Source organism: Gouania willdenowi, chromosome 24 (assembly GCF_900634775.1).
Source record: "Gouania willdenowi chromosome 24, fGouWil2.1, whole genome shotgun sequence".
NCBI classification, from domain to species: Eukaryota; Metazoa; Chordata; class Actinopteri; order Blenniiformes; family Gobiesocidae; genus Gouania; species Gouania willdenowi.
Genome location: NC_041066.1, coordinates 25329104 through 25343009, shown reverse-complemented (window position 1 = coordinate 25343009; position 13906 = coordinate 25329104). Strand labels below are relative to the sequence as shown.

The window sequence follows — 13906 nt, the reverse complement described above, 5'->3', positions numbered from 1 at the left end:
AGTATAAGTATTTATATTTATATTCCCATCATAATATTAAAGCAAACCTTGCTTAATGATGAATATTTTATGAAATACGGTTAAATTGACCCAAACAGCACAGGGTTGATTAAAAAACAGATATATTTTAATGATACAGTACATCTTTGTCCACAAGAGCAGAAAATAAAATAATAGTGACGAATAACAGCTGAGTTTGTAAAATGGTGTAAACACACACACACACACACACACACAATCTGTTTGTATAAAATCAAAAAAAAAGCTCAGGTAGCAGCTTTAGTATCAGATTAGATTAGATCAGATTAGATCAGATTAGATTAGATTAGATTAGATTAGCGCTCCCTCTGCTGGTCATTTACCACTTCAGACAAATCTGATCAAAGGTTGAAGCAAGAGAACAATTTAGTGTCAGAACCTTTGAACCTTTGGTTGGATTAGGATTAGAATCAGGATTAGGATCAGGATCAGGATCAGGATTAGGATCAGGATCAGATTAAATGAGTAAAGCTGCTGTCAGCATAAACTCTCAGTGGAGAGCTGAGTGTTTCCTGGTGTGTGACGTTCACTTCCGCCAGAGGCTGAATTACACTTAACGTTGACGGTCCTGTTAAAAAGTTTCTTTGGTGATGTGGACATTGCATGTTCTCTCTTTGAGTTCCGTCTGCACTTGGTGACACCCTCGTCCCGTGTGACGGGAATATTCTGGAGCTGCTCGTGCGTCAGCATTAGTTCTGTGTGATTCTCACTAGAGGACATGTGGGCGGGGCTGGGGGCAGGGCTTGGACTCTCTGTGTTTGACATGTGATCACTGATGTCCTGTGTGTGAGGGTGGTCTCCTAGTGCTGGTTTGGGGTCCTGCTGGGGGGCGGTGGACCTCCTCTCCCACACTGGACTGGTCCCAGTATGAACACAGGGCTTCCTCAGGTGGCAGGTGTGGGCGGGGCCTGGCCTGGGGGGCATGGTTCTGCCCTGGGAGCAGTAGAGGAAGTGAGAGGGTGAACAGTGGATGTGATGCATGGGTTGCTCCAGGGGCACCAGCTGGGACACGCCCTCCTGAGGGGGCGTGGCACAGTGATTGGTCAGTGGGCGGGGGCAGTGCGAGCACTGGCAACGTGTTGGCGAACTAACTTTAGCCACACCTCCGTTCATCTCAGGTTGTGGTCTGTGGTTCTGTTGGGGAGGGGGGAGTACGTTGGGAATGTGGGCGGAGCCATCACCTTCTGCTTTGTGATTGGCTGCCAGCGGCTCCAGCTCGTAGCGCTCCACCATGCTGTGTGCGTCTCTGCTGTGCAGCTGATATTTGGTGTGGGGGGCGGGGCTTACCTCAGAGAAGGCGTGGCACCTGAGCTTGGTGGGTAGGGGGATCTGACCACATGTCCCCTGAGGCCCCAGGCAGCGACACATGCACTGGAAGAAGAACGTGGCGAAGGCCCAGCTGATGCACATGATGAGCATCATGAAGGTTCCTAGCTGCGTGTACGCTAGCACGGTGGACGGCATCATCATCGCCCCCGCCACAAACGTGGTCAGCGCCGCCATGGCGATGGCAGAACCCATCCTGCTCAGGGAGAACACCACCTTCCCCTCGCGGTCTGGCTCCGGGGCCAGGCGGTACGCCACCCCGTAGTGGACGGCAAAGTCCACGGAGAGGCCGACGGCCACGGAGATGGTGACGGACTCCAGAACGTTGAGCTCCCAGCCCAACAGAACCAGAGACCCCACGGTGACGAAAATGGTCCCCGCAATGGACAAGATGGCGTACAGGCTGATGATCACGTTCCAGGTGGTGAGGAGCATGACGCTGAAGGCCACGCACACAGACAGCGCCATGGCAACCAACGTACCATCAGACAGGCTGTCCTGGAGGTCGTAGAACTCCAAGTTACTGATGAACCAACCGTGGCTGAGGCCGGAGGGGGCGGAACGCAGCTCATCTGTGATCCACGCGTCCACCTGAGAACAGAGAGAGCTCAGCCAATCACAGTGCAGATATCAACACACAGCAGTTCATTACATTCATTTGGCAACATCTGGACAGTTTGATCATGAGACCACAATGATCACATGACAGCAGAACATTCTGTTTGATTAACGTGAGCTTCACAATAAAACTAAAATAAAATATCAGTTCATTCTCAGTTTCACGTCATCGTTACGTCTAAAAACAATTACATAATCCAACTTTCATCATATTTTCTGCTGTTGAACATTAAAGTGAACTTGTAGTGGAAATGAATTGAACAAAAATGTGTTTAATGTATTACCAATAACAAAATATGTGCACCAATTTATTAAAAAAAACACATTAAAAGGACTTTTTAGAATGATTTTATACCTTGGGGTAATTTAATTTAAAAAGTAGGAACATTTAGTTTAAACCAGCAAATAATGGGCATGACAAATGGTGAATGTGGTTAAATTGGCAAAAATAATCCTGAAAAGAGGTTAAAAGTGACAATAATGGATCAATATATGTGACATTAGGTGTAAAAGTGGTAGAAATGGTTTATAAGTGCTGAACATGTCTGGAAAGTAGAAATATGTGTAGAAAAGTCATTAAAATGTGATGCAGAAGTGTCAGAAATGGGAGAAATACATTAAAAGGAGCAAAAATCTGGAAAGAAAAAGTGATAAAAATAGGTTAAAATATGGTGAGTTTGGTAAAGTTGTAGAGAAATGACAATAATAATAAAAAAAAAAAACAATAGTTGAACAAAGGATAAACATTTTCAGGGGCATTTCCTGAGTGTATTATTTATTATTTCTATGTTTTTTGTTGATGTTTTTCTTACATTTATAAATTGTTTGTATGTCACAAATTGCAAATGAAAATAAAGTAAAAAAAAAGGCTGAAATTGTCAAATATTCTTAGTTTCTTGAAGGCATCTGGTGACCCGCCTCTTAGTGTCTCACAACGCCAAATGGGGTCCTGACCCCAAGGTTGAGAACCGTTGATCTGAGGGTCATATTTTTAGTGTTCTAACTAACCCTCATTTACTATTCACTCCATCTATAAATAGAACCACTGGGTTCTTGTTCCTCAGGTCAGATGATCGTAGGTTCTAGAACATGATATGATGGAGCTCACCTCGCTGTAGAACTGGAACATCTTCTCGTAGGCCAGGGTGAAGAGGTAGGTGCTCTGGAACTCCAGGACGATAGACCTGATGGTGTCGTTGATGTCAAACCTTGGTCCGGGGGTCTTGCTGTCCAGGTGGTAGTTGGTGCTGCGGTCCAGCTCCATGATGGCCCTCTTTATGCACAGTTCAAACACTTCCTGTTTGTAGGGGAACGTAGACTGACTGCAGCAGGGGTACACAGACGCCTCCTCACAGTCCTGGTTCTCCATCCACTACATAACGCACAATAATCATTTTATTTAAAAATAAAAACATTTATCACCATCGTTTACAATCCCTTTTTTATTATTGTGTAAAATAATAAAAAAAACAATTATTTAGGTAAACAGTCCAAATGTATGCTAACCACTAGCAACAACTTTCTCCATGTTAGCCTGCAGGCTAGCTTTGGCTTTGAGAGGGGCGGGGCGGAGGGGAGGAGCTTGCATGTGCGTGGATTAAACAACTCAAAGTTAGTATTAATAACGTGTGTGTGCCAAGCTTTATTATTAGTATATGTCCAAAATGGTGGATTTGTTTTATTTAGTGAATAAAACAAGAAAAATGTTTTTTTAATAATCCTTTTTTCTCAATTATGATATTTTTGTAATCGTTGGGTGCAGTAATCAAAATCGTAATCAATTTTTGATTAATTGAGCAGCTCTACTGGGAACAGAAAAGTTTAAGGAACTATTTACATTTAAAAGTCGTTATTAGGGATGCACCGATTGCAATTTTCTGGCTGATCACCGATTTTTTATAACTGACACCAACACCTTGAATGTTCCAATCTTATTTTATTGTAAAACAATGAACAATAAATGTGAAATAATACAAAGGTTTTAACTAGGGATGTAATGATTCACTCAACACTCGATATGATTCGATTCACGATACGATTCCCTCACGATTTTTCATTTACAAAATGGGACTGTAGTCAAATGATGACTGAAAAATATTCCTTTTTTTGGGGAAATACTATATTATTTTCCTTTTATTTTTCATTGTCAAAATAATCCCTTGATAAACTATTCAAAACAATGCAATTTAACTAAAAATAAATCTTGAATGAAATAAATAAAGGAATAATACAAATGAAGAAGAAGCCTATTAATTTAAATTCTGGTTCTATAGTAAACAATGCAAAACTACATAATAGTTATTTTTCTTTTTAAAAGTGCAACTGAAAATGTATTTTGTCCCTTAACAATTGTACTTTAAAAAAACAAAACAAAAAATAGTCATTTCACTGTATTTACGTCAGATATTTGTTTAGACCAGCAGAGGGCGCTGGTAACCAAGTGGTTGGTTGGCATGCAGATATTCTAACAGTGAAGAAGAGATGCTATGCTAGCACACAGAGCTAATAGAAAAATGTGACTTTTACAGATATTCATGTAATATTACAGATATTCTTTCGGTGCTAAAGAAGGCGACCAGAAAGAAAGTAGTAGCAATTTCCGCTCGCCGCCTACACTTCTGGACGAGAAGGATAAATATATAACGCCCTCTGCTGTTTAAAAAAAGTACTGCGATTCAATTTTCAGAAAATCGATATGAACCGTGATACCTATGAATTGATTTTTAACTGCCTTACGATTAATTGTTACATCCCTAGTTTTAACTGCACATGAAGTAGTAATCTCAAATATAAATTAAAAGTTTAGAACATTGCTGTTCAAAATACTAAATGACATCACTTCCTTTAGTCTTTCATTTTTCACATTTTCAAAACTAATCCATCAGGTTCCACTACAGACCTGTTTGGAGCTCTTTGACTAAAATAAAGTGCACAGTCAGCAGTTTAGTTTTACAAATAAAGAAAATCACAGGGTCCGAGGCAGGTGATAAAATAATAATCTACATGACTTAAACTACGAATAAAGTGTCTTGAGTTTTAAAGGTGTAAATACGCCTGAGTCCTCCTAGGAATGCCCCCACCTCCTAGGAACGCCCCCACCTCCTAGAGACGTCTCAGACCTTTCGTCACCAGCCGAGTTACCGCCCACCGCTCCACAGCAGATCCCCTCCCTCTCCTATGTTCTCTTCCTTAGTTGTCTGTACTCATTAATGTACGCATTAAAATAAATAAAATAAAAATGTAAATAAAACTCCTACCCCTCCCCCGCTTCCTACGCCGTCTAATCAGCTGCAGTCACAGCAAACAGCTGATAGATAACTGTGTGTTGATTGGTTTATTCTGCTCATTGTAGCAGCTGCTGCCTTTACAGATAACTGCTTTAAAACTAGAGCTTATTATTAGTGGATTAATAAATACATGTGTGTGTGTGTGTGTGTGTCAGTGACAGAGATCTCTGCATCTGTACGTTAACATTCCTCACTTTGATAATTATTCTAATGTATTGTAACGATGTAAAAATGTAGAAAGTATCCAAATACAGCCACAGAAAAACAGACGTAAACAACATCCATGTGTGTTTGTATGAGTACTGAAGGGGGCGTGTTCATGGGCGTGTCAGACAAGCTTGAAGTTTCTTAAAGAGACAGAGGTAAAATGGAAGCGTCGTGAACCGTGTGCTACAGAGGGAAATTTATAATGTGGGTATCATAATTATTAGAGTATGTTATAGAATGAAAAAAACATGATACTCTCCTTTCCTTGTAGAGCAAAAATAAAAAAATGTCCAAGTGCAGCAGCTTTGTGCATATTTAAATATAAAAATATTATTCTAAAAATAACTTTCAACAGCGTACAGATAAAAGTCAAACATTCTACAGAAATATACGGAGACCCCCTGGTGACATTAGAAGAATAATAAATATGCGTGGCCGCAAGATAATAACGCGTGGCCATGAGATAATACTGTGGTGAAGTGAGACACTGATGTGAGACTGATTGTTACTACGGTAACGCCATCCAGGCTTCACATTTCCTTGGTCGCGCTATCAGAGCGTCAAAATAATGCTGCGCGTCTATTCTAGCATGTACGGTAAAGGCTTGTTAGGGACGGTGATGGATTCAGGAACACCTTGTAAAAAGAATACCATCATGTTTTTGTGTGTTTAGTTTTACTTTAATAAAAAAAATTAACACGTTAATTTAAAAGACTGTAACTCAACTAATATTTGCTCCATCTGAAAAAATTCAACCAGTTTCTGAAAGCTGATAATAAAGTTACTCTTTATCAAGCAATATATTGATATATTGATAGTTGAATATTTTTTTTCACTAGATTTAAGTGTGTGGTAAATGCTGTTTACTGAAGTGATTTTCACTAATTGTATTAGTATGGTACTTAATACACCTCTGCTTTATGTAATGATATTAATACTAATATCCACTGACCTGTTTGAAGGTCTCTATGAAGCAGCTGGTGAAGTCCTGCTCCTCAGACTGGAAGATGAAGCTCTGGTTTCGGAGCTTCTGACAGAAGTTGAGGATCCAAAGCTGTGAGGCTGGACTAGCAATGTTAAAGGTGCTGTCCAGCATCAGTTTGCCCTTGTTTTTGGGGTCCAGGGGGTTCCCGTTATCCACGGGGGTCACGCCCCAGATGATGGTGATGGGCATGTGCAGGTCCTCCCCGTGGTGGACCCTCTCAAACATGAACAGCTTCTTGTACTCCGCGTCGTAGCGCTCGAAGGGGTGGGACGAGCGGAACACCTGGAACTCTGCCAGCTCCAGGGACGGCAGCTTCATCTTTGGGTTGACGCACACCACATAGGCCCCGCCCGCTGTGATGGCCAGGAACCAGAAGAGCCACAGGTAGCGCAGCTTGATCACAACACAGGGCAACACCTTCTCAAAGAAGATTCTGGAAGCTTCAGACATCGTGAACAGGCACTTATTGGCTTTCTGGCAAAGCCCCGCCCACAGCGTCTGCTCGTGTGGGTGGGGCTTGGAGCAGGGGAACACGTTGGGCAGGTAGCGCTCGTGTAGCACCACCACGGCGGGGAGCCATGTCACCATCAGGATGTAGTTGATGAGGATGGCGGTGCCGGCGTAAACGCCGAAGCAGCGGATGGCGGTGATGTTGCTGACGTAGTTAGCGTAGAACGCGGCCGCTGTGGTGAAGCTGGTGACAAACATGGAGAGAGCGGCATGTTGGAGCGTCACCACCACCGTCTCCTCCAGCTCCGCCTGAGGCTTGTCCACCTTCGTATAGTTCCACACGTCACACAAGACGAAGGCGTCGTCAGCGCCGATGCCCACGAGGATGATCAGCGCCGTCAGGTTCATGAACGGGAAGAACTCAAAGTTAAAGACCATCCGGTACAGGAAGTAGGACACAATGAGTGAGCTGATGATGGCGATGATGGTCATCAGCGTGATGAAGACGGAGCGCGTGTACACGCACATGACCAGCAGCACAATGACGATAGCGATGGCGGGGTACACCGTGTCCGTCAGCAAGTAGTCTTGGAACAGGTCATGCTTTATGCCAAACTCGATCCCCGTTACCGTGGTGATGCCATCAGAGGAGTTCCACTTCTCAAAGTTGTCCAGGTAGATGTTCATCATGGACTCTCCCTTCTCCGTGGGGGAGAACAGCATGCTGTGCCTGAGCACCAGGGGGGGTAGCTCCAGACTCTTAGGACTCAGGAAGTCTTTGTCCACCAGGAAGTGGAGGATCTGGTAGACGGCGTTGTACTTGATGCACTTCCTGGGAACGCTGGAACACTTGAGCTGGTCTTTGCGTCTCAGGACCACGTCCCAGCAGTCGGGGCCCAGCGTCCCGTTGTGGTAGTACTTAGCGCAGGAGCGCAGGATCTTCAGCGTGTGCGATACATCGCGTTCCGTGATCTTCTGACAGGACGACCTGTTGGTGAGGACCGCAATGTAGTTCCCCAGGGTCCAGCTGGGACAGCACGACTTGTCGTTGGTGCGCTGACAGAGGCTCCAGTAGTCACGGTGGGACCGCACCTACAGGCCACGCCCCCCAGGAGAGACAACACAGGTCAGCGTTACACATCCAACACAAGTCACCCCCCAGGACCACTGAGTGTGTACGTACTCTGGTGTTGTCCAGGTTACACATGGATTTAATGGCTTGAATCGTCCACAGATTCTTTCCTTCAGCAGACGTAAAAACCAGTCGAGAATAACGATCACCTGCACCGAGAACAGATCAATAAATACAGCTTCACAAGTTCAACTCTAAACCAGAATCTAACCCCTCCCCCCACACGGTGACTGAGACGTGCAATACACATTTACAAATACCACAACAAATTTACAATTTTGAAAACAAATATACATTATTACCTAAAAATAAATACAAATAGCAAAACACTTTTACAAATGTTGAAACAGAGGCACATTGTAATTGTAAAAGTGTTTCCATATTTGTTTTAACCCAGGGTTTAAAGCAACAAAAAAACAAATTGACTGAAAATTTTCAGGGAAAATAATTAACATGTAATTTGTTTATTGATTTTATCTGGACATTTTTGTTGTTCTATCATTAGTCCACTTCATAGGTGTGTTTGTAAGGAAAAGTAGAAGCTATCAAAGGAAACTGGTGTATTTTGCTGTGGCTTATCACAATCAGAATCAGAATCAGAATCAGAATCACAATCAGAATCAGAATCAGAATCAGAATCAGAATCAGAATCAGAATCAGAATCAGAATTCCTTTATTAATCTCAGGGGGAAATTCCTTTCTTTACAGCCACACAAGAAAAATCACAAATAAAAGAATAAAACATTTAACAAAGATGAAAGAATGAATAAACGTTAAATAATTGTATAATTAAGTAAAAGACTGTTAAAAATAAGGATCAGATACACACACATTACAGTAGTAAAAAATAAAGTTAATAATAATACAAATATACAAATTATATACAAATATGATTTAGATATTTACAACAATCAAGCTGTGAAGTTACAGAGATGATTTATACAGTTTGATCTCCACAGGCAGGAATGATTTCCTGTGGCGTCGTTGGATCAGCCTCGTGCTGAAGGTTCTAAAGGTTCTAAAGGTGCTGAAGGTTCTAAAGGTTCTTCTGTGACTGACCAGCACATCATGGAGTGGGTGGGACTCATTGACCAAGATGGTCTTCACCTTGAACAGGCTCCTCCTCTCTGAGAGTCCAGTTTAATCCCCACCACGTCACTGACCTTGTGGATGAGTCTGTAGAGTCTGTAGGTGTCTGTGACCCTCAGTCTGTTCCTCCAGGAAGCAACAGCGTAGATGATCACACTCACCACCACTGACTCATTAAACATCATCAGCATTTTTCTGCAGATGTTGAAGGACCTCATCTTTGGTCCTTCCTGTAGATGGAGTCAGTGTTCCTCCTCCAGTCCACTTTACTGCCAATCACCACTCCCAGGTATTTGTTCTCCTCCACAATGTCCACACTGACCTCCTGGATGGAGACAGGGCTGACTGTCCTCTTGGTTCTCCTCAGGTCCACAATCAGCTCCTTGGTCTTTGTTCACACTTTATTTACACTGAAATGACAAACAATTAGGATGTAACACGATACAATTCTCTCACGATTTATTTTACAAAATCAGACCGTAGACAAATGATGACTGAAAAATATTCATTTTTTTCTTCAAAAATAAAAATACTGTACTTTTTTTTATCTTTAATTGTCAAAAGAATCCTTTGATAAACTATGCAAAAAAATGCAATTTAATTAAAAATAAATATATAAATAGTAGAAATGAAGAAGACGTCTATTAATTTAAATTCTGGCTCTACAGTAAACTATGCTAAACTACATAATAGTTGCTTTTCTTTTTAAAAATGCAACTGAAAATGTATTTTGTGTCTTAACAATTGGACTTTAAAACTATGGCTTTCATTCTCTCTCTCTTGTTTCTCTGTGACCTCTGACCTTGGATTTCACACGTTCTTTCTTTCTCACTTCCTTCATTTTGTCTAGAGAAGCCAAAATGCCAAAAAAGCCAAAATTTATTTATTTAATTGCAATAATAAAATATGCATTGCTGTTAAAAGATTGCACTTCTTGTAGTGTTAACCTTCAACAGCATGTGCAAACAAGGAGAAAAAAAAAAAAGAAAAAAAAAAAAAAAAAAAATAGAGAAGCCAAAATGCTTCCACACTCCTGATTTAAAACATGGTGGTGCGTCCTGAATTTCAGATTCTAAATAGATAGCACCCTCTGCTGTAAAAGAATAAAACATGTAAACAAAAAATAAATATATATACTTGTTTTTAAAAATACTGCGATTCAATTTCAGAGTAAAGTGTGACACATTTAAATCCATTTTAAACTGCCTCACAATTAATTTTTACATCTCTACAAACAGTTACATCTTCTTGTGAACTTTTTATTGAACAAATGTAATAAAAACAAACATTTACATAAACAAACAAGGCAAATTTATTTGTATAGCGCATTTCATACACAACTCAACGCAACAGCTTAAAATCAATAAAAACATTAAAGTCGGTAACAAAAACATTGTGTTGTGTGTTAAAGGTACTGTATGTAGTTTACACTATTACTGGTTCAATAAAGTCATTACAATTACAATACAACTTTTGTTGCCAGAATCTTACCTGCCTGATACATATATTATTAAATATCATTATAATATAGCTCCTAAGCAGTGATTACTCATGCAATCACCTGCTGGGGTTTAGGTAGACACGGTACTAACTCTCTGTATTACGTATAACTACTGACTGTCATTTAAACAAATCTGTTGTGCTATTTTATGTTTGTGAATTTTGTTATTTAAAAAAGAAAAAGATAGGGCCCAAGCAGGCTGGATTTCACCAAAGAAACTGGCAACCCAAATGAGATTCCTTCTGCTGTCTGATTGGATAATCTGCTTGAGAAACATAAACATAAATAATGTGGACATCATGTCCAATGTATTTTTATTTAAGAATAAATCTCCACTTATTTTTTACTCCGTTATCAACACTTGTGCCCCTTGTTCCAAAAACAGTGAGTCCATGCTAACAAGCTCGGTTAGCTTGAATAAACTGTTTATTAAAATCAGACCCGCCCCACTCCAAACCCCACCTCTCAGATCAACTTACGCGCGTCAATTGGCTGTTAATTGTCACTATGATACCTGCTGACTAAGGGCATGTGGAAGCCTGATAAGTTCGGTTTAGTCCCGAACAAGGTCCGCGCACCACAGAGTTGTTACCTTCACTGTTTTAGTAGCCTAATAATCCTGATAAAAAATGTGTGTTTTGCGTAGTGTTAAATAGCATACCTTTAGTCCACCAACCAGTTCCCAGGCGCTCCTTTCACTCTATCCTCTTCCAAACACCAGATAGTGTTAAGGCTCAAACATACTCAGGAAGAATCCACACATAACGCACTGTGTAGACTGTACGCACTCCTCCGACCTCATATACTCGAGCGGACTTGGAACGGAACGTCACATAGTGGTTCCCTGTGAAATTTCCATAAAATCCTACAATTCCCAGAATCCTTTCCTTACAATCCTCCAGTTCCCACAATCCTTTGCATGCTGTGTACTTTTTCAGTCATGGCGTCCTACACTGACGACGAGGAAGAGGAGCTGCTTTGGAGCGTATTTGATGACATTTGTCTGATCTTTCCCTGTAAGATGATGATCTGTGGCTGAGCGGAGCATCACCCACAGAACGCAGAGAAGGAGAAACTTTAAACCTTGTTTTAACCTTTTGTAAAAGTGCTGCAGTAGTTTGTAAATGTGTTGTGTGAGATCAAACATAAAAGTGTGCGGAGGGAGGAGAGACTATTTTCAAAATAAAATACTCCGTGTTGCATCCATTGACAGGTTACCCTGGCAGAGGAAACCACCAACCTTCCACAGGACCTCCAGCAGGCCCATTTCAGACACAATCCAAAAACTGAGCACATATTTGGACTCGGGAGGACCAGACCTTTCCGTTGATGCCATGTTTGACCTGATAGAAGCACTCTTAACATTGTATTTCACATATAAATATTGCATTTATCCATGGTTGAATCACATGTATGACAGTGATTGAAGGACAACAGATTGATCTGCAGTTACACAGCAGAGCAGATACACATCCACATCAAAGGCCCCAGAAGTAATTACCATTGAACACTTAGTATTTTATTTTGAAAATAACCCCACCCCCTTTTCTGTGTGACTTCACACAACACATTAACAACAACACTTCTACACTTACAATGTACCTTTTGTAAATAAGTTTAAAGTGTTTTGCTATTTGTATTTTTTTCTTTTTAGCTAATTATGTAAATTTGTTGTGGTATGTTCAACGAATTGAACTGAAAACTGTTTTTTCTGAATGTTTTCAACTAAAAGTTTCTCTTTCAAATAAAATCACACACACACGTCCTTCTACTGCTGACATTAATCACATTATGTGATTAGATTATAGTTGCTGCGCAGGAATTGTCAGGCAATTTGACAGCAGCTGTTAGCGTTTAAAGGCCGATTTCAAACCGCTGTCAGCTTGGAGATGTTGGTTATTTGTTTTTAACAATGTTTTTTTGGCTCCAAATGTGAAATATTAATGTTTAAAATTTAAATTTGTGCATTGACTCAAACTGTGCAAAATTGCAAAAAATTCAGTTGTTGAGATAAAATATTTTCCAAACATCATCTACAATCACCCCAACATTTGGTCTTTTTTATTAACATTGAAAAATATATTTAGCAAGAAATTACAAGTATATATTTTAGTGGTGGGATTTAAATGAATGAATGTATCTAATTAATTAGATACATTCTTTATTATTATTTTTTACTCTTCCATACAATATTTAACCTGCTATTACTTTGACAAATCTTAACCAATCTACACGATTCAAATGTCAAAATGTTGCTACATGTTTTATAAAATGCGAACTAACTTTATGCACCTATTCATGTAATTTTAGTTTACTTTTTAATCTACAATGATATCCACTAAACTGCTTTCACTGGTTCCTCTGTAACATGTTTGTGGTTTGGTTTCATGGTTTTAATGTTTTTAATGATGTTTTATAGTGTTTATCATGTAAGGAAATAAATACCTGGTACATCACAGAAGAAGTCTTTACTGAAGTCCCACTCAGCGTGTCGTTTGTCTCTGTCAAAGTGCTCCTCAGGCCTCCTCGGCTCCTGTTGACTATAGACAGAAACGGACAGGTTAACGACAGCTACTGCTGCTGACCAATCAGAGAGCATTCATCAGTTTGAATCAGAATAGATGGATCAGGACTATATGTTTCTGTTTAGCACCAGCTGCTAATGTGCTGTTAATAATTATTGTTATTTGGACACTGGTTCCAATGTTTATCAGACTTTTTTTGTTCCTTTAAATGAATAAAATGCTGATGTTGTACAGGTTTTATTAAAAATTTTGATGACTACTACATGTGCTTCTACTACAACTATTACCAGGCCTCAAAACTGCAACCAAAGTGGTTGCATATGTGACTATTTTTTCAGTGTGCGCCAGTGAAAATTTCATCTGGTCGCATCTATGCGAGTGTGTAGGATGAGTGACCTTATTTTGAAAATCCAAAAGGAGGAAACTTCCTGGTCTTCTGAGTCTTCCTCCTGTGAATCAGGGGCTGACATGGACGCTACACACGCTGCTGCGTCACCAACACTGAGGACATGCGTCTGAGCACGCGGAGCAACAGACCAATGGGGGGGCGTGACGAACGGGCGGGGTAGCGCTCACTGAGCTCACCGAGCATAGTGACAGAGCGCATGTGGGGTGGGGGGGTGTGGGAGACCTCATCAGAATCATCATGGAGGGAATAGAACTGATGGGCTATGATACCAGGACAGATGTTCAGCTGTGGTTCGCCCAGAGCAGGGGTCTGCAACCTGTGGTTCTGGGGCCTAATGT

General features: G+C 40.8%; 1 protein-coding gene across 1 annotated transcript in view; it reads right to left on the bottom strand.

Annotated features, from left to right (window-relative positions):
- Positions 1–109: 109 nt before the first annotated feature.
- Positions 110–13906, bottom strand: part of disp1 (dispatched homolog 1 (Drosophila)) — a 40969-nt gene continuing 27172 nt past the window's right edge. The window contains exons 6-10 of the mRNA XM_028439908.1: positions 13080–13174; positions 8096–8193; positions 6430–8004; positions 3092–3355; positions 110–1956 (exon numbers count right to left, since the gene is read on the bottom strand). Coding sequence (XP_028295709.1) covers positions 517–1956; positions 3092–3355; positions 6430–8004; positions 8096–8193; positions 13080–13174 — 3472 coding nt within the window. The 3' untranslated portion in view covers positions 110–516. The remainder of the gene's footprint in view (positions 1957–3091; positions 3356–6429; positions 8005–8095; positions 8194–13079; positions 13175–13906) is intronic.